This window comes from Cimex lectularius, unplaced genomic scaffold (assembly GCF_000648675.2).
Source record: "Cimex lectularius strain Harlan isolate CLEC.00 unplaced genomic scaffold, Clec_2.1 scaffold179, whole genome shotgun sequence".
Classification (NCBI taxonomy): Eukaryota; Metazoa; Arthropoda; class Insecta; order Hemiptera; family Cimicidae; genus Cimex; species Cimex lectularius.
Genome location: NW_019392757.1, coordinates 458,356 through 480,222, shown reverse-complemented (window position 1 = coordinate 480,222; position 21,867 = coordinate 458,356). Strand labels below are relative to the sequence as shown.

The following is a 21,867-nucleotide window of genomic DNA, read 5'->3' as shown; positions in this document are numbered from 1 at the left end:
GATGGAATATGGAATTACTATCAAGCCGACGATTAAGCTGGCTGTTGGCTGTCGGCCCGTTAGCAGGTCAGCTCAGCACACACACAACCTAACAGTCACCTGACAGACATCGGGCGGTTGAAGTGAATCCAAGGAATGTCCAACTGGGCATTATGAACACATTTTCTTTTGAGGTAAGATCAAATTCAAAAGTATTACAGCGAAATATTTACTTTATACGTAGTTATTTTAATTTTTGAAGCTTCGTGGAACATCCTCAAACCCAATATTAAACATTCTGCTGACATGTTTACTTTTTGCTTCAAATATTCTACATTTTGTCGTAGTGTTTTTATTAAAACAACTATCAGGGATGATGCGACTTTAAGAAAACATTTTATTCTGTTTTGAAGTATTGTTGATTTTTTGAGGAACATATCCCCTTTATCAGACTTTCAAAATTTTAATTAATAATTAAAATGTTAATCTTTTTAATTGAATGTGAACATTTACTCACAATTTTGATGCCAATGGTTTAAAGCACAATGAAATTAGATATTGAGATCATATAACACATGGCAAGTGCGTTGTATAACAAAAATATATTTTTAGTTTGAAAAAATGGATTTATTCGTCGACAGCTATACCAAGGAACTCAGTGTTTTCTTTGAACTATAAATTATTAATGATTAATTAATCATTTTAAATTATTACTGCTAACCAGGAGAGTCTACAGATCACCGATTTTAATGAAACTTTGGTAATACTAGGTGGAAAAATACTATATGCGTTCCAAATGTTCTTGCCAATGGTCACTAGAAGCCAAGCAACACTTATTTTAAGTAAGTTAAATTATTGGTTTCTGTCTTTGTTGTGCTGTATTTCAAATTTGTGGTACATCAGTCGGTTAGATTTTTTCGTAGGATAAGAAAATAAAATGTAAGATCATACTAATGAAAGTAGATTTATAAAAACTAAAAAAAAAATGTTTCCAATATGGCAGCCAAATTAATTTTAATTTCAATCATTTTTTAAATCAAAATCAATTTTTAAAATAAAATTTGTACCTTTGTTGCGCATGTACAAATAACAATGTTATCGTGTATCAGCCAATGGGGATTGTTATCTAGAATAAGAAAATTATTCGAAGGATCGTATTAAATAAGACTGAAAATGTAAAAAGTTAGAAAAACCAAAAAACGATTTTAGTAAAGTATGTCAAAAACAAAGCAATGGAGGAAAAAAACACAATTCGAATTTATTTTAAGCACTCGTTAACACTCACAAACACGAAATTTGATAGCAATAAAGGATAGACATTATTCGTCAAAATTCACGGAAGATTTTTTTCCCACTAATGTTCAGTGTTCCTCTTAAAAATTCATAACATCTTTGAATTTTATCTAAATTGAACTCTTATCCAACCATTCAAAAAAAACAAACAGAAAAGGCTCTATCAGTATAGTTTAGATTTTGTCATGATAACCGATAAAAATAGGCTGAAATTAAAAAACAATGTTATAACGTTTTATTTTATTTCTCCTTTTTTTAATTTCTCCTAATTTATTTATGGAAACGCCCTTTCCGTCATAACGTGTTGTTTATTAAGTTCTAAAGCCCTGTATTGTAATCGGTAGAGCCGTTTCAAAATCATGACTATTTTTGTGATTTTCAAAAAAAAAAATCTGAGGCATTTTCAATCATTTTGTATTCAGGGTATTTTTCGGGGCGCAAACTCTGGTTTTTGCTTTAAAAAAATAATCATCTACCCTTTAATTGAAGTAACAGTATTAGAAATAAACATTTGAGTTATTTGACGTATAATCAAGCATAAGGTTGCACATAGAGCACTAAACACTTCCAATGAGGAACATTGCAGATATGAGGCTCAAGTTGGTTAGTGTTGATCTGCGCATCGGTATGACATAGATGAAGCTATTATTTTTTGTATTTTTTTGTTTTTGTGAGATTTATTTTTAAGGTCAACGATGTTATGAACCTGTTTAGACGCTTCTTACCCTGGTCTTCCTACAATTGTTTTGGTCTATCATACACTTCCTATCTGCTGTGGTAGATTTGTGTCAAATGTTGAAATACCAAAATGTGCCTTTTTTCTTGGTCATTCTTTTCAGCCATGTATTGGGATCAGCTATGTTCATGGAATTTTATATCTTTAAGCCCTGGGTAAGAATTATAAAAATAGTGAATATCTGAATACAACCGATTTTTTTCACAAGCAAAATAGTAAAAATTTTGAAATGAATCTATCAATCTACAGCAAACTTCATCAGAATTTAGAACCCTATAAATTACACGTAATGGCTTACATTTGGACTCGGTAAATAAAATAGAAAACATAAAATAAAACTTTGAAGTAATTTTATGTTGGTTTCATCTTTCTTTCTTAATATACCTTTATACACTTGAAAGTTGTTGACATAGAATAAATGTATAATGTTATAATGTATAAATGTGTGTATAATGTATATAAGTGTAATAAAAAAAAATATGTATAAATGTATAATATTACATTTGTTGGTGGTTACTATTTATCAGAAGTTACAGATCCTGTAATATCTGTGCAGAATATTATTTTATGATCATCTTCAGAGTGCATCTGTATCTTATTTCTTGAAAATACTTACACAAGAATTGAACGGAAGAGCCGACACGCACACGTATGTATGAAGGTGATGTAAGTCGCCAATGAGCGAGAATAGATGGACCAGAATAATCACCGATGTTCAGTCTATGTACAAATAACTTTTTATTTTGAATCGCCGTATATAAAATTAAAACTTCAAGTTTCTTACATCGGTAGTACAGATACAATATTTTTAACATAAAAATGTTGTAAAATATCCAAAATAACAGCAATTTCAGGTTTTAAAAATTAGTGAAGTCTCGAATTTAACGGTTATTTTAATTGACACTTATTATGTGTTTGCTGTAATGTTTTCCCAGGTATCTAAATCACGCTAGTGACCCAAAAATTGGTATTCCGCTGAGTACAAACAAAGACGCGAGCAAAATTTTAAACATACTTGCACAAAAACCTTCCAAAAATAACCCACATTTATCTATAATCGTAACAAAAGTGGGTTTTCCTTGTTGAAATTGGTGTTTTGTGATTTCTGCAATATCCCCAGCATCACCATTTTAGAAAATATATTCTAAACAATTTCAGTTCTGAAATAGCAGCATTTTCTTCATAAAGGGCATCGTTCTGCAAAATTGCCAATGATGATCACTATCTTCAATAATAACAATTCATTTTTGTTAGTTTTTAAAATTTAGATCAATTATGAACTTTTATAATAAAAAACGATCAGATGGTAAAACCAATCGTAGTTCGTTGGTCAATTTAAAATCTACAGTTTCAAATATAATGACATTAAGAATTGAATTTTCAGACAACAAAATCAAACATGACCTGTCGAATAATAATAATAATAATAATAATAATAATAATAATAATAAATAATAATAATAATAATAATAATAGAACATAGTTATATCTGACTGAAATAACAACTAACTGCTTACAAAGTTATATGGTCTACCTTACTAAATGCAGAAAAATGAAATTGGTTAAGAACAAACACAACACACAATAGTGACTGTACAACTATGTATTACACACTTGTTTGTATAATTGTCCAGCTAGTTAAGAAGAATTCTTTTCTTTGGTTTTTAAATATTGGTTGTTTCTTATTTTGTAGATTTGGTACGTCACTTTTAGCCTACTCGCTGTACTTTCATCGGCTGTCAACTTATATCAGCCTTATACAGAAGACTTATTCCCCAGAAGGTATTTATTCATACGTTTCACCAAAAAGTTGTTATTTTGCTTTAATTGTTCCAGATCATGTTGCCCTCAAAAAGTAGAAGGTAGAATCTATTTCAACGCAATTCAGAATTTTTTGGACCCCTATCTTCCAATTACAATAAACGTTCCTGACATGGTGGCATTTTTCGGTGAATATATGGGCTCTGTGTATCAATATTTTTTCTCCGGTGGACAAAACCCATCAACAACACCGAGAATATGGGAAGAATTGTTGCGTGAAGTGGATGTAATAATATCAGAGTTTTAATCTTATTATTATTTTTTTTATTGTTACCTGTTGTAAAGATAATAATAAATACTTATATGTAATATAATTATTAACCATATAATTAATTAGAAATTAATTTAATTTAACAACATTGTCAATTTAAATAGTTTACTTGTAATGCTTGAAATATTCTTCATCTTCATGCATAAAATTTTTCATATGTAATTTGGAAATGGATACTTTGTCAATGTTTACATGCTTCTGATTGGATAATAGTTAATATTAAACAAATAAATTAAACTTTTTTCCACTTTGATGCTACATTTGCCACAAAGTGAGGACACATAAAACTATATAAATATTGTATTGCATTTTTGTATCAAAACCCCCAAAGAAAAACGCTAGTAATAGTTAATAAAATATACTTGAACTTTAATTGTGCTATTTATTTTATATGTACATATATATTTGACATAAGGGCTAGTAGTTCACAGCTTATGGCAATTATTCTTTCTTATTCATTCTTATTTTATTCTTATTCACTATACCAATGAAATATATTGAATAAAATAAGTTTTACAGTGTAATTTATTTCTATCTTTTTACTAGAATCTAAATACATTTAATGTTAGGGTGTTCTATTCTATTATTAACATTATATTATTCATTCTATTAGTAACACGATAAATATGCATCAATTAAACAAATAAATATATGAACATAATAAGCATAACTTCTATCACAGATTTATATCCTTAATTATGTTGGAGCAGATGTGATTTTCGCCTTGGAGAATCCCCCCCCCCCCAGGCATAATGAACAGCACCATTGACAAATGGAGTTCATTGAGCAATCTTTTGAACTTTTTGCTTATAAATTATTTGTTGGAATGTTTAGTCTTAGCACAATTGGGCATTTCTTATAAGAGGCCAACTCCTTTAACCTTTTAACTTGAAGGCCAAGCTCAATTTGAACTTCGTTTTTGGGTTTAAACTCACTATATGTAGCTCATCTATGTCACCCACAAATGTTCTCTTGTAAAGGTAGTTAGTAGAGTGTTCATGTAAATGTTGAAAAGCAATGGTGAGAGGATAAAGCCTTAAGGAGTCCTGGAGCCTGCTGGTTTACATATATTAAATAATTTTGACTTTTTTTACCTACCACTTTAATTACTTTAATTTTAAGTGCAAACAATAATAGTAATGGATTATTGGAGATCTGCATGAAATGGGTTTTTTAATAATATTGTATATTTGATGATAAAAAGTATATTTTGAAAATACAATCGCTGAGCAAAACGTTCACACTTTACAGGCATTATAAATATTCTACATATTAAATAAGCTTCACATGTGTAAATTTATTAAAAAGGCCTCAATTTATAAACTATTTTTTTAATAGCAATTTAGAGAGATTCGTTGGGATTAATCTATAATATCAGTTGTACACTCGTATATTTTATAATTAGATTTTTTAAAGAATAAATGCTGTCTGACATTTATTATAGAAAAATCCTCTCTTTTCAGTAATTTATTCTAATCGGTTCACTAACACATCACTAAAATGCCTACACACATAATAAATAATATTTCATGATGGCAAGAGTGAAAAAGGCCTACAGAAATATTTATGAAGAATTAAAATTGAAAAGAAAATAAAAACAATAAATTTACAGTCTACATCACATTTGAAAAAGGAAACATTGTTTTAAAAAGCATATTTTCATTACAATGTTTGTTGTGGTTCAGTTCCATTTCACTGCTATCTAGGTCGTTTTCAGGCAGGGTATTAAATTTATTCATTTCTTTCCTCTGAATTTTGTTCAGGGTGATAGACTGGGTAAACTTGCAAGTTTGGTACAGAGCTTATTTGCCATGAAGACTGTGAGTCCTGAACAGCGGCAACTGGTATATCTCCTGCTTGTTTTGCTTTGGCAGCGGTATCACTTGGTGCATGATCAACTAAACCTTTATTTAGTGGAATAAGATGTTTAAAGTGATAGTAAAATGCTCGCTTTCCTCCTGTTATCTCTTTTGTTTGTGGATTGTACTCACCTTTCGCATTGGGTTTGATATCAATTTTTTTCTCTAGTGAGATTGGATTTTCAGTTTTTACTAGTTTTACATCTGGCTTTTTCTCACCCTTCGACCCTTCATAGTGCGATTCTGCATCACTTTTACCTTGCCTGATGACCCATTGTGGTACTTGGCTTCGGAAATCAGGATTGTCGATAGATATTGACTCTTTATCATCATCAAATGTTTGATCTAAAAATTGGTTTGCTTGAACGAAGAGAGGGATTTTGGAGTATTCAGGGCGGTCAGGCTTGGGGACACCGTTTTCAATTATTACTGTGTGATCGGAAGGGTTGTCCAAATCGTGATCCAAATCAGAATAGACAGGTTGCTCAGCATAATCTTCATCCTTTTTCTTATCGCTGTTTTCTTCAGAACTGAAATGAATAAAATTGATTTTAAAAAATTACCTCAGTGAAACAATTAGATAAAAAAAGATCAATTTGGTTGTAAATTTAGTTTTAAGTTACTCAGTTGGTAGAATTCAGCACATAATGCATTGTTGATTCACCCAAGTGCAAAAACGTGATCTAGTTGAACCAGCTATTATTCAATTGATTTAAAGTGAATTAATGAAGCTATGTTGAATTTATAGAGCACTAGATATCAATTTAGCAGCAGAAACTTGTCAACATGAAAATAACATATACCATCTACTAACAAATTTAATGTTTATGAAATAACTGATAGAATTGCAATTGAATAGAAAAAGCTCATATTGTATTACATTATTAATCTGATTTAACATATAATCTCAATGTAACAGAATTTACTTAAACAAAAGATGAGACTTTTCATTCTAGACCTAAAATCAACAACTTCTAATTTGATCATTACAGGCAAATCTTATCATTTAAAAATTTAATTTTAAAGCATGTCTGCCCTTTAAATTATTAAAAGATATAAACAGTTTTATCATTTTAATTTGTTCTAAATTAATTTATTATTAAATTTTATTTATTTTTGGAGATGTTCTGAACATGTACATTAAACGTCTTTAAAATACTATATGCCTATTATCATGTTTTTATGTAAGTGTTTTGATATTTTTCACTATTTTGTAATATTTTTGAGTTTTAATTTACATCATGCCCCTTTTGTACAATTGTGAAAATGAGAAAAGTTTTCAGACAATCTTGCAATGCACAGAACAAAATGATGGAGATGATGAAATTACATTTACTGATTCCTTAAGAAAATATTGTTATAGTGCTCATATTTCATAGTATTACCTTTGATCCATTGCTGCCTGAAGTGAGGCCAGTGTTGCTTCATACAATCTAAAGTGCTGATCTCTTGCTGCTTGGACTTCAGGAGTGTACTCTGGAACTTGATGTACTGCTACAGGAAGGTTGTTACCCGCTGCGTGAAAACCAGACCCATCATCCCAGTAATGCATCTGAAAAATTTAAAACATAAAATGTATATAGCTTTGACAAATGAAAAATGAACAGATTTTATTACCCGGACAATATTTCCATTTGCGTCAATGTAACTGTACGATCCTCTGACGGTCCCGTCAGAATCTCTTGCCTCCATTCTTATTTGATCAGGGCTGTGGAACCCAAAAACAACCCTTCCATTGTCATCTTCTGAGTGAAATTGAGAAACTTCATATTGTTCTTCATTTTCGTCATCATTCGCTTGTGCCACATCCACTGTATCATCACCAGAATTGACTTCTGACACCCGGTTGTTCAGAACTGGCTGAGCTGGCTCTATAACTTGATAAAGTCTTTGTGGAGGAGTTAAATACACCAATTGGTACGGTGGATAAGGTAATGCTGGAAGGATCGGTTGGCCCAAACTCCACCCAATCACACCAATGGTCTGTAAAATCAGAGATAAAAAATGTCAAACAAACTTAATTTATGTGCATTCTAGTCACAATGGGAACATTATTAAATAATTGGTGTAGATGAATAGTAAGAAACAATAGTAAATATGTTTGTCAATGTATCAAGGAGAATGATTTGACTAAAGTGAGCTTATTGTTGCACCTCATCGTTATTTTTCTATTGTTGTTCTATTTGGAAACTGTGATTGAATAGTAACCCATGAGGTCAACATAAGCAAGTCATCTTGTCTATGATAAATCTGACAAACAAGGAGACATTTTATTTTTTTCCATAATGTTTTTCTATTATTGTATATGTAAAATATATACTTAATTGTTATAGGTTTAATATATTTTGAATGCAAATTTAAAAAAATTAAATTCTGAAACATATACTAGTTATATAATTTATAGAAAAACATCAGTAATATGTACATACAATTTCAATATTGAAATATTAAAAATGGCGATGTTTTTACTGTGCAAAACTATATTTGAAAAAAGTTATATATTTTTTACTTTATAATAATAATGATTATTGTTATATGTTTATTAGAGCCATTGCTGAAAAATAAACATATTAATAAATAGGATGATGGATGAAGCAATCAGTGTGAATAACCTATTCAAATTTAGTCAGCAGTCCGTATTAGACTTAGGTCTTTTCTGTTCTGTCAATATTAAGCTATTATTTTAGGGTAATTGAGAAACTTTTCTTGCAACCAAATTCTTAATTCTTTTACTGATCTATAAGTGAAATGTATGAAAGACTACTTTTCAATTGGGTTGCAGTCAAATGATAGATCCAACTAACCTGGGCCTGCCTTTGTCACTTGTGCATATTCACTTGGACTCAGCAAAATGAAAAAAAAGAAAAATAATAAATAATTAAATTCAAATGTTGAAGTCTAGAGCCTAACATGCATATTGGCATATGTATACGTGTTGGCTTGGCAAACGATAAAATTTTGAAAATTGAGTAATTATTCCGATCCCACTAACAGAGGTACGGAATAATAGAACAAGATAGAACCTTGCAATTTATCAAAATATTATTTACAATGTGAAAAAATATATAAAAAGTTCAAATTTAAACAGTAAACATTTAGATATTAGATCATATACACAAAAATTGTAGATCGTACATATAAAAATATGTTATATTATAATTAGAAAAAAGAAATGAAAGAGTTCAAAGGAAAATATAAATTAAATAAACAAACTGTGTTGTCTAGACAGAAATGTATCGTTATCAAGCAAATGAATCCATCACCACTTTCAAACAAACAAAGAAGACTTATGCAAACGAAAATACGAAGTACAAATCTTCCTGAATATTTATATAAAATATTTCTCAGGTGAATAAAATAAAATTAGAATTTTCTTAACTTAAACGAAAGTAAAATATACTTTTTTTTTAAATTATTCGGAAAACGGCCTGTTTGGGCGCCAAAATTTTGTAACCAGGATCTGGTATATTCAGACTAAAAAAAAAATCAACGGGCGCCAGCTTGCCTTTGACTATCATCGGGGATACTAAGTGTTAGCAGCCAGAATATAGCTCCGTGTGAAATGAGTAATAACAATTAATTTGTGGACTACAAACGAATTATAAAAATAGGAAACAACAAAAGAAAGAAAGTATTGAGATGATTTGACTAATTAAATATATTTACAACAAAAAAAAATTTTAACTAAAGTGAGCACTCACTTTAGACGGGAAGCGGTATATCCGACAGCATGGAAGGGGAGAAACTTTGGTGGCCTTTTTATTTTGAGCTACACTCGAAGTGGAAGCTATGATTTTCAATTTTGCAAAAGGCAAGGTTGATCGGTCAATTCCTTTTTCTATCCACAAGTTCTGGTTGACACTTAAACCTCGGTGTCTTAGTTCTCCGACCTAACCGCTTTTCCCTTGCGGGAAGATGCTGTGGTTAGGGCTAACTTCCTCATGCTTCCTATATTGCTGATGTAGCTAGTTCCATCTCCGGGCGTGAACTTAAACCTGGTTGTAAACCCTTCCGTTCAGGCCATCTCTACTATCTCCCATCTATAGAATCCTCCATTGGCCCACAGACTAACTAGTGCCCTATCGCTCGGCAGCGAGAGTGCCAGCCATGACTGGTTTCTAAAGACATGTGTCCTTCAGGAGCACTGTTGGTCTAGCATTGACCGGTAAAAATCAGAAGAACAATTTTTACAATACAACAAGATGTATAAATGTATGTAAAGAATACACATTTAAAAAATTATGAGCTGTTAAAATAAAACTGACAAAATTACAAAATAAAAATAATAATTAAGAAATAATGCACAGTAACAAACATTTATGGATAACACATGTTATATTTTACTACAAAATATCAAATCTTTGTGTTTAAGAAATTCATTTTTCATTTCATTTTCGATTCTATTTCAAGCTTAAACACACTATTGACCGTATCATTATGAGTAAAATAAAAAATACGGACTGTGAAGAAGCGATTGGAGTCGAGGTTCTGGTCTTGGAGGCTCTTCAGATTCTGCAGAAAAGGAAAGGTGTGACCCTAAAGAAGATTCTCTTATACATTATTGAAAACGGAGGGGTAGAAAAATCTCCGACCCTGGTCTCTTCAGTGAAAAAGACACTTAAGAGATTTCAAAGGCGAGGAGGTGTTGAAAAAGTTGGCCAAAGGTTCAAGATAGCCAAACTCACCGTCAAAAATAAGGAATGTACTTGCCGCAAGGTTTGAACCATCAACAATATAGTTAGTGTCATGTAAATTTTTTGTTTAAAAAAATCCATCATAAAACGTACATTGTTTTTTATTTTATTTATAACAATGATTTAATAGGTTTTTGCTTAGAATAATAAGTAACAGAATAAGATGATTGCAACAAAATTTGACAGGAAATTCTTAAATCTTTAAAGTCCAAAAATGATTGTTCTTACTTTAAATGACAATTATAAATTAATATTGGCTGTTTTTCCAACTTCTACTCTCTTTGACTTCTCACAAATTTTTGTATTTCCAATCATTATTTTTCAAATTGCTGGACGGTATTTCTCTTTTTAAGTTTCTATGATGTGTTTTACGTATTCCTTTGCTTCAGAAGGCTCTTGAATTATAATTACAAACAAAAATATGAAACTTGTTAAAAATATAAATAAACGTGTGATTATTGAACACCTGAGATATATGTATTAAAATTCATAAGTTTAACAATCAGAAAATATACAACACAACTTAAAACAATGATACTCTTCAAACAAGCACCACAGCCAGAAGATGCTAAATTAACATTGGTACTTATGTGGAAAATCCTAAAGGATATCAGCAGACAGAACGGAATAAGTTTGAAGGAACTTCTCGAATATCTGACCAGCCGTGCGGAATGCAGCATTAAGTCCAAAGTCTTAGAGGCTTTGAGTATCGGTCTAGAAAAGGCACTTTGCAATCGAGGGAGTACTCGTTTTCTGAAAGCGCTTGGCGAGAACCGCGAAACCGTTCCAAAGCCGAAGAAGATAAAACGCGAGAGACGGACCAAAACGCAGACTCAGAAAATGAAAAGGCCGGGGAAAAGCAATGGCGATAAGTCGAAGCTCAAAAGGAAATCATGCAGAAGGGAGGCTCTAAAAAAACGTTGAAGACTTGGATTTTTCCGTAATAACAAAAACAAAAACTCATATTTGGTTAAGCATTTGTAAACAATACAGTTCGTTTAAGTATTTGTTTGTATCATCTTAGCGATTTTATGGGTGGGGTTCACTGAAATTTCATCCGTCACGGGTAAATATAACTTTATTAGCCTGGTACCCGCAGGTGGCCTTGTTGGAACACACCCGATATTTCGTGAGGGAAACAATCCAAAAAGGATCCTGCGTTGAATAAACGCCGACTTGTTTTAATAAGTTGTGATTATTGGTTTCGGCCTGGAATTGATTTATAACATAATGTCATGGCCGGGTATAGTTATAATAGAAACACTTTGTAATGTTCGTTAATTCGTTTACATTGACAGCAGTTTAATCCATCATATATATCCATTAACCTTTCCACCTTCATACTACATTTCATGATCGACTGTTACCATTTATTGCAATGATGTTTTTCGCATGAGAACACGAGCACGACTGATGTATTTGTTCGAACGGACCAAGGACGGGCAGCGAGAATAGACCGACCGAAAAAATGGAAAAAATGGCGTTTCGTTTCAACAAATGCATAAAGATAAAATTTATAAAAAATTAAATAAGGTGTGATTCAATTAAACAAAAAATTATGAACAAACCTAGTCAAACGGTCCCCTGGTCCAATTTTGGGTGGAAACAGGGTTGTTTTATTATATATGGTACTGATAGCTTTGTGTACCTAGAGTGAGTTTAGAGTGAATGTATTTATTAGCGTGAATTTGTAGTGGAAGAGGGCTGTTGGCGAAATGACCTTCAATCAGATTAGTTTATAATAGGTGTAAAGTGTAATGGAAGAATACCCACCACTCCACTATCCTAATTAAATGAATGATTTGTAAATAAGAAAGTATGTATTTAAGAATGAGTGAGAATGTGAGTGGGTATGGACCTTCATGCATCGGGTGCTGAATTGTTCTAGGTGTTGACAGTACTTGGAACCCAACCTCGGTTCTGAATCGATAAGACGGAGGTTAACCCAGGTCTGGCTACACATGAGGTGGGCGATTCTCGAGGGCTATCGGTAATTTGCTGTAATTTACAAAAGCTGGAATTACGGTGTATGCGAGAAGTGATAAGCTCAATCACTTATGTGTAAATCCTTTCTAGATGGCACGGCTGAATTTCTATTGAACGAATGAACGTTCTTTAGCTGAAAACAATGGTGCAATGGTTTAAATTGGCCAAAAAATGACAAAGTTATTGCAAAAAGTTTGAGAAAAAACAGTCATTTGGTTTGCTATTTATTAATCACATTTCATGTTCGAACTGCCTGCCTTCACATTCACATGTGTTTAGAGACGTTAGATGCCTGTCATAATCAGTCCCGAACTCCCTGGACAAGATGAGAGCGATACGGCTTAAAACTTTAAGTCCAGAGTAAATATCTAATTTTATTTTTGAAAAACCTAAATCCCGTCCAAAACTTTGGAGAGAGGAATTCGGATTTTCGCGTGATACAATAAAATATTCAGCTCCTCGTCGAAATTACGCTGCCCGTTTCTTTTTGATATAACTTTGTCATTTTTTGACAAATTTAAAATCCGATTGCACCATTGTTTTTAGCGCAAAAAATTCTTTAAAATGACATGTCACGATTTATACGGTTTTATTTGAAATTTTTAAGCTGAACTAAGCCTGAGCCTACCTTTATAATTTTTATACAAAAAAGGTAAAACTGTGAAACGACTAAGAAATATTATACACTTTTTTTTTGGATAGCGCATTGGTTCAAGAGAAATTCAGCCCAACCCTCTAAAAAGGACACCGTGTTCAGATTCAAGTTTATATAAATCTATTTACAAAAACTAGTCAAACACTTGTTTTTCAAACATTTATACATTTATTGCGGCATCTTAAATTTTCTGTAATGTCGATGTTGTTTACCAGAAATTTTTTTTAAATTTCAGATTAGTGATCAGTCAGCTATATGTTTATAGTTTACGAAGCTTTCGGCCTGTATTTGACCTTTGTCAAGGCTAAGATATACATGTATATAAAATGTTACTACAATATATCAACATTTTACAGTGGCATTATATAATGTTGATGAAAAACAAACTACAATCAGTCAATGAATACGAGTATTTTTAAGTCTTACTTGACGTCTAATTTTAAAAGTATGTTTATTAATTCTCCTATTCATTGTCTGATGATGGTTTCTGTGTTTTTTATTTATCAACAATGCATGTTAGCCCTGAGGAAGGTCAAAGTAGGCCGAAAGATTGGCAATCGAGAAATGAATAGATGACTGCCCTCATCCGGGATCGCTATCCACCCTTAGCTTAACTTTTCTTTCTGTTTTTAGACTTCTACTAATTAAAATAAACCAAATACCATTTTGTTCTCTACGCAGCATTTATCTGCTCCATAGAATTTTGATTTTTTTCCTTCGGTATCTTGGCAACAGATGTCAAAAGGTATTTCGTTTATAATAGTTATTAAGTACGAATCCATCTTCAGCCGGCAATCGAGATTTATTAGTTTGGCCATTCATTTATTTTATGGACACAATGTTCCTCAAATTTGGAAATTTACGTACACATTTGTTTTTTTTGGCATTGTACACACACGTTGAACGCTCTACACGCGATCAATCTTTTCTATGTGATTAAAGTGTCTTAAACATTTAAAATCTATAAGATATAAAAAAGTTATGGATTTTCGATATTTATTGTCCTTATTTTCGATACTTAAGGGGGCTATTAAGTTAAGTAAAAATACCAATACTTTTGTGGTTTTTTCTCCACAATTTTACGATATTTTAAGTTTCTTTTTTCTATATGATCACAATTTTGTTAATATAACCGAAGATGTTCTCTCATTTGAGGTATTGTGTCATTTGTAATTAAAGTTTTCACAAGTGCGAAATTTTTGTCTTTTGCCTTTTTTTGTGTGTTAATATATTCTGTTAGGCTCAACATGATAAAAACGCTAGTCTATTACTTACTGAAATGAACAAAAAGAAAAGAAAAAACCCTTTGCTTTTGTGAACTTTGACAAAACGGAACATAAAGTTAAAATTTAACGAATTTAGCGACCGACTTTTCAGGAGAGTTGTTTAACATATTTTCATTCCTATTTCCGTTTCAAACGCATTTACATTTAATAGAAGAGTTCATAGGTTTCTTCTAACTTCATGAACCTGAACAACTTCCAGAAAATCCATTTGGTATTTATATATATTTAATTAATTAATTTAATTTAATTAGGTAATTTTCCCAGTTCCGTTTCGGCATTAGTTTAGGCATGTCTAGTAGTAATTGTTACCACTCCAGTGTGTGTTTAGGGTTGATGGCGGAATATTGATGAAAGTACCCCATCGACCCTAATTTAGATTAGATTATTAATATCGTGTGTAGGTCGATGGAGTAATATCGAGTATTCCTCCGAATAATCAGAATGAATGCATGTATGTATTTTTTGTGCCACTTTTTCACGAAATGAAAGAAAAGTAAGTTCTATGATAGATTATAGTTTGCATGCGTTGGGGCTGAAATGAGAAGCTGTTGACATCCCCCGCTGGAGCCTAACCGTTTGCTTGGGAAACGACGATCTCCTGGGCATCTGGCCATCTAAGGGTGATGCTAGCGACCCAGCCACATATCAGGGTAGCTGAACTCCCTAGGTTCAGCACATCGGAGATAGAAAACTTAATCCACTTCAGTATAGTAGTAATTTACAGTTTTAGTTTTTTTGAAAAATGCACTTTTGTAAGGATCTTTGCATAGTATTTATTTGTACAATTTCATATGTACTATTGAGCTTAGTTTTTCTATAGATTTTAATGTTTGTTAGTTGAAAATGCTGCTGTCTAAGATTTTTCAAAAAGGTACAAATATTTTCAACTCAAAACTTGCAAGACATACCCTACGTGTATGCACATATATTGAATTGAGGGCAATAACAAATATAGACAGAATAAGAATACAATATAAATTCAAAATAAAAACTAAAACAAGAAAGGAAATGAAAACGTAAGGCAAGTAATAGATTAGAAGGTTCAAAGAAAATGAACTGATTCGTTATACGAGAGGTGGGCTTATTCTACATTCCATATTTTTAATATTTAGTTTAAATAATTTTAATTGTTTAGTCATTTTTATTATTAATTGTTTTATATTGAAACAGTCAATAAACTGTGTCTGAAAATTTAATGATGTTTTATTATAATAAAAAAACTTTTTTTTATCGCCTGGAAAGTACGTATCTCTAAAGTTTTAAAAGTAATTTTTAGATTTTCAATTAATTAATCTTTTTAATTAAGGTTTTGGTTCAGGTAAAATGTCAGTGTCACGAGCGGGATTCGAACCTTAATTAAAAAGATTAATTAATTGAAAATAATTTATTTGGTCAATCGGACCACAAAACCTAACAGATGTAATTTTTAGAGTTATCAAACTAATGTTTAAATTAGCTACAAATGACTACAAAACATTCTAGTTTATTTATTTATTTTTTTTTTGGTTTACAAGTGTCGGCTTTTTATTAAGCCATTGATTTGATTTATCCGGATGGTATGATTATATGTATATATATAATAAAAAAATAACGAGTAAAAATAAAAAATAAAATATCATGGTATAAAAAGGTAAAATATCAAGGTGACAGATTTTTTATTTGGTCACATTAAACTAAATTTTAGCGCATTTACAATACATATCACATTTTTCTAGAACTACATAGCCTTTAGTCTAAAAGCACTACTTCGGTTTCTGGAAGGGTTAACATCCTGTAAAATGTTATCTATTTTTAATAATCGCTTACATTACAGGAAGTAAAATGTCTTACAACGGCCTTTCAATAGATAACAAGATACACGTAAAATAAAAAACATAAAAAGTTATCGAGGGAATTATATTTTTTTAAAAATATGGACAACTGTTGGTAAACAAAGGATATTACATTTAAAAAATAAAATGATAATTTGTATTGTTATATTAAATAAATTCCACCACATTTTTACATTTGTAGTTCGTCGATTTCGTTTTTGGTAAAAGAAGAAATCATTACTTTTACACTACTAACAATTATTAGTTAACTAAATAAACAAACGTGTGTCAAAACGCCGAATTTTAATTTGATAATTGTGTAATAAATTACTAAAACCCACAATATCGGATATTGGTTATATTATTTAAATAATGCAATGCCCTACAACTACACAATCAGGAAAATTGATGGCTTCATACTACAATACAATTCTAAAGAATTATCATAAATAACTCCATGCAGTATAATCTATAAAAATATTGCTTTTGATCGCCCTAGTTAATCCTGAGTTATAGTATCACTGGATTAATGCCCTGGACAGGGTATTCTTTAGTGAAAGTGCCACCAATTTCACTGCCAAGGATTATACTGTTAATAAAAGTTCTAAAAGTATTTGGATTAAGTTGTTGGAATGACTTTACCATTTGTTGGGAAAGATGTGAAATGTCTTAATAAATAATTGTATTGTTTAAAGAAAATAGGAAAACCTCGGGAATTTGGTGGTGGAAAAGAAACACCAAAAATAAGTTAGTGAAACTCTGAATCAGGTTTACAGAAAGATACATGCCAGAAACATAAAAAAGTTAGGCTACCTGGGCCCTTATTTTTTAAAAATGTCAGTCAGTGGATCGACAAGTCACTAGTAAACCCAAAACAACACATTGGTCGAACGAGATACTAAACTAAAAAAAATGTACATCTGTTAATCAAAATCGCAACTATGGTTAATTGAAGTATAAAAGAACAGTATCATTCCAATGATATCAGTTTTAATCTATGTTAAACGTTTTTTTCCGCTCTACACGCACAGGGGTGAATTATTCAGGGAATTTCGACGAACCTTAAAGTTTCTTCTGGGTTCAACTATGTGGCCAAGTATTATGCGATTTATCAATAAAATTTGACGTTTAAACGATTGGAGGAATGTTTTTCTCGAGAATAAACGCTAGGATATAACAATTCTGTTATTTTTTCATCCTTTAATGGTTCAAAAATGCTTAGGGGTCAAGGGCAAAACAATAGTTAAAACATTTGTTTCTAACATCAAATTGTTTTGTTTTGGTTATGCACTCAAACAAGCTTAAAGGTGAAAGATCGGGTGTGTTACAAACGATATTTGACATTGAACTTGACTTTGTGGACAAAGCCAAGGGCGTTCCAGTCAAGTTTAGAACTGGCGGAATTTTATTTCTCCTTCATTTTATTTTATCTTATTTTATTTTATTTTAGAATCCATTACCGGTTATCGGAATGGGACCTGCTTCGAGTATGCTGATGAAGTGGTGCGACTGTCGTGACGAAACCTTAGCCACTTTGCATCGGAGCCAAGTCGGAGGTTATTGACTTTTCTTTTATATTTGTCACTCCGACTAATCCAAAATCAATATTTGGACGAGATTGTTTGATTATTTCTTCAACTAGAAGAACTTCTGAACTGTATGTGAGTATTGTCCTGAAGCATTTTCGTGACGAGAAATTAATTTTCTTACATAAATGTTCAAAAATTCATTACTCTTTAAGAAAAAAACAATCATGACATAGTGAAAAAATTGATATTTAATTAAATAAATTTTATAAATGAAACATTGACATTGTTGTTTAATTTGGTTCCATTTATTCTCTGAGTATTGCGCTTTTTAAAGATTTGCTTTGATGCTTTGGGTAACTTCAGCCCTATTGAATATGGTGTTTTTAAATGATCTGTGTTAAGCCCAATTTTTATCCGAGTGGTTAGCATGAGAGACTCTCACGCCGCGGTCGTGGGTTCGATTCCCACCGTCGCCTCTGGCCCTTTTTTCCCGATAACCCCCAATTTGAACACACAAGAATTCGTACTATGACTAATATGCAAGATCATAAGGCCAATCAAGAAAAAAAAAAAATAAATAAAAAAAAATAATAAAAAATAAAAATAAATAAATAAAATAAAAAGACATAAGCATAAAAAATTGACAGTTTTTGCTATTGTTTCCATGCAGTTCTCTGGTAATAGTTGGAAAGTCATTGTAATGCTGATATGGGACTAGTGAGATCTTCAGATATTAAGTCCAACATCTAAATTTATTTATTTCAGCTCAGTCAGCCCTATTCAATTTTATGTTAACAAAAAGTCAGATTAAAGTTATTATTTATTATCGATGAAAGATTAACTTGGCATTTATATATTGTTAAAGTCCTAAGAAATAAACTGTTTGGGCTGAGCCAAATAGATATTTTTTGCAGAACAAATGCGATAGTGGTTTAAAAAAAATTAAATATCTAATATACTTAATATGTGACTTATTATGTCATATATTCAGTTTAGTCTACTTGAGGAGGTGCATAAAAAATCGAAATTTACATCAGGCTGAATCGCGCTTAAAAGTGCTACATACAGAGCGTCCTTCCCGTTGAAGTCAGCATCAAAACCTTACAAAAATGTACATTGTTGAGCATCATTCTATTTTAAATGGTTAATCTCCTCTTCCTATGCAGCTATCGTGGAGATTTAGACCAAAACATTTCGATTCGTTTAAACAAAAAATAAATGTTTGCGAGTCACCGGGTTTTTCCTCAAAAATCAATGTACAGAAACATCTTTTGTCGCGAATAACTTGAGAAATATTAGTCAAAATTAAAATTCGTTCATCCCGTTGAAGTGAGTGTCAAAACTTTACAAAAATGTACATTGTTGAGCAACATGCCATTTGAAATAGTTAAGCTGCTCTTCTTATGCAGCTATCGTGGAGATTTAGACCAAAACATTTCAGTTCATGAGAAACTAAACAAAAAATAAATGTTTGCGAGTCACCGGATTTTTCCTCAAAAATCAATGTACAGAAACATCTTTTTTCGCGAATAACTTGAGATATATTAGTCAAAATTAAAATTCGTTTATCCCGTTGAAGTCAGTGTCAAAACCGTACAAAAATGTACATTGTTGAGCAACATGCCATTTTAAATAGCTCCTAAATATCCATCTATCCTGGAGATGACCAACGTTTCGGTTCATGAGAAACTACAATTGTACAACTAAACAATTGTAGGGTGGGGACCAAAGTTAAACTCTATATTCTTACAAAAGAATTAAAACAATTATATTTTACCACAACATTATAAACAAAGTAAGAATAAATGTTGGCGAAATTAGAAACAATTGGGTATGGATGCCAAAAAACAATGTTGTATAATATTCAATTATAAATATTATAATATAAAACCTCGTTTGGTATTCATTTTAATGTTTTAAGTCGTTAGGAGATGTTTTAGTTAATTTTGGATTTCGATTAGGTCTTGGTGTAAACATTCAATTTAGCTTTGGCTACTTGGTTTTCAGTAAACTGGTATTTCAATCACGTCCGGCGAAGTGGAGTTTTATGGGTCCTTGGCATGACTCATTGAAAATCATTTAACAAAAGGATTCCCTCTCAGCAGTGACAACGCATAACTTGGCCAATAGTTTCGTTTTTGTCAGCTCGGTCACGGTATAATGCAAAGTTTTTCCTATATTCCCATCATTTCGGTTTTACCACGAGAAAGGTCAATGAAATGAACAGAATTGATCAGAAAGCCTAAGTATGTATTTTATACACAAACTATTAACCAATGGAGTTTTCATTTAACAAGAAAGGTTTATAAAGTAGTGGGTTGGGTGCTCCATGATGAAAAGCTAAGTTTAGTAAGCACCTAAGTAAAATTTTTGCAATTTCATTATCGTATTAACAACAAATCATTAAACGAGAGAATTGTGAGTTATTTTAGAAAATATGTGACAATAAAGAACATAATTGAGCTAATACATTAAGTAATACATGAATATGAAAAAGTCGGAAATAATAATTGTAAATGAAAGAAAATTCTGGCGTAAAATAACAACACCTTTCTGAATAATTTGTGTTGTTTTCGTTTGACTGAAAACCCTTGAAACTGTATGATTGTTTTAGTTTATTAATATTCCGCAGATGTTTAATTAATTTTAATTTATAATGAAACGAAATTTGATCGGTGCACGAACCGTGTCACACAGTTTCGACTGTCTGAAAGAAAGTGATTCTTGAATAATTTTACATGTTTTAGTAACTTTTTTCTAGACGCCATCACTGTCCATTATCTCGTTAAACAATTGGGGTGTGAAGTCTGATCAACTGTGTCAGTAGTTTGATCGTTGCACGCTTTTATGTTCAATATATCTTATTAGTTTTAAGCAGAAAAATAAAATATAATTATACCATGTTTATAGCATGGCATAAATTTGATATAGTTATCGTCAATTATGAAGACAAAGGGGAGTATTGAATAACTATTTCTGAAGTTTTCTCAGCGTAACTGTGCAGTTTAATCCTGATTTATATTATACAAGAAACTTTCAACTTGTTTTATTCCAGTGGGATAACACAGTGACATCACAAATTTCTCTGTCGTTGATCCTATTTTTTTAATCCACTACTTTTTTTCAGGCTCATTCACCCAGAGATTTCAAAATCAACAATTTACGAGAAAATAAATGATATTATTATGCAAATATACCTCTCAGTTTTGAGTGGAATTGATTTGACGTGTGGGAAACCCATTCTAGTTATTTTATGTGAATCATTTTCGGAAAAGTCGTTTCAATTTTAATGTCAAATATACGACTCATCGTAAAGAGATTAACTCGACCGAAACCCAACCCCGATCTTGGATAGCCAAATAATCCGTGGGGTTAATTCGGTTCAATGTTAATCCATTTTGACTGTTGCCAGTTTGGTATTTCCTGACCCTCTCTGCCTCCATCTATTTTCCCTGTTTGTCCTTGATCATGTGATCACGCACGTCCTGCTTTACGTCATATTCAGCGGATATCATTCAAATTTTCGACAATTTATAATCCAATATTCAGTTGATTCAAAACTCACATTTTGACAAATAATTTAACTACTTATTATAATTTATTACTGTATTAAGATACTTATTATTGGTATTGAATTACACCGTTGTTTTGAAAAATTCATATTTTTTGTGTTCTAATAAGGTTAAGGTTAAAAGGAGTCGGTCTATTTACGCATTTGCGCCCCGCAACCAATATTGGTTAACTGAGCAATTGCCAACACTGCCTAGTGGTCTTCGTTAAGCTTAAGGATGCTTACCTAACCCAAAGGTTTACAAAATTTACACACATCAGTGACGTGACCGGCACGTGATCCGTCCGACTTTTTGAATGTACTTATTCTTCTGTTTTCATTACGTTGTTTACACCCATCAGACGCGCAACCTTCAAAAACCCGACGGACCCTTTTA

The 21,867-nt window shown here is 31.5% G+C and overlaps 2 protein-coding genes and 1 long non-coding RNA gene across 3 annotated transcripts in view; 1 reads left to right on the top strand and 2 right to left on the bottom strand.

Annotated features, from left to right (window-relative positions):
• LOC106671041 lies at positions 1–4,601 on the top strand. The gene is made up of 3 exons (XM_014401801.2): positions 1–173; positions 3,702–3,790; positions 3,845–4,601. Exons 1-3 carry the CDS (start codon positions 153–155, stop codon positions 4,074–4,076), a joined length of 342 nt encoding a protein of 113 aa, XP_014257287.1. The 5' UTR covers positions 1–152; the 3' UTR covers positions 4,077–4,601.
• Positions 2,491–3,691, bottom strand: LOC112127050. The gene is made up of 2 exons (XR_002910365.1): positions 2,793–3,691; positions 2,491–2,728 (listed from the first exon to the last, which is right to left on the bottom strand). It is a non-coding gene; the product is annotated as an uncharacterized LOC112127050 (long non-coding RNA).
• A 686-nt stretch (positions 4,602–5,287) lies between the features above and the next one.
• The window catches only part of LOC106671065, a 28,089-nt gene continuing 11,509 nt past the window's right edge, over positions 5,288–21,867 (bottom strand). Inside the window, exons 2-4 of the mRNA XM_014401862.2 lie at positions 7,577–7,942; positions 7,345–7,511; positions 5,288–6,489 (exon numbers count right to left, since the gene is read on the bottom strand). Coding sequence (XP_014257348.1) covers positions 5,832–6,489; positions 7,345–7,511; positions 7,577–7,942 — 1,191 coding nt within the window. The 3' untranslated portion in view covers positions 5,288–5,831. The remainder of the gene's footprint in view (positions 6,490–7,344; positions 7,512–7,576; positions 7,943–21,867) is intronic.

Excerpts from the sequence above, each read along its gene's own strand:
- LOC106671041 (XM_014401801.2), top strand. The coding sequence starts at position 153 with ATGAACACATTTTCTTTTGAG. Across the intron at positions 174-3,701 it reads TGAACACATTTTCTTTTGAG|ATTTGGTACGTCACTTTTAG; the intron begins GTAAGATCAAAT and ends CTTATTTTGTAG. Across the intron at positions 3,791-3,844 it reads GAAGACTTATTCCCCAGAAG|ATCATGTTGCCCTCAAAAAG; the intron begins GTATTTATTCAT and ends TAATTGTTCCAG.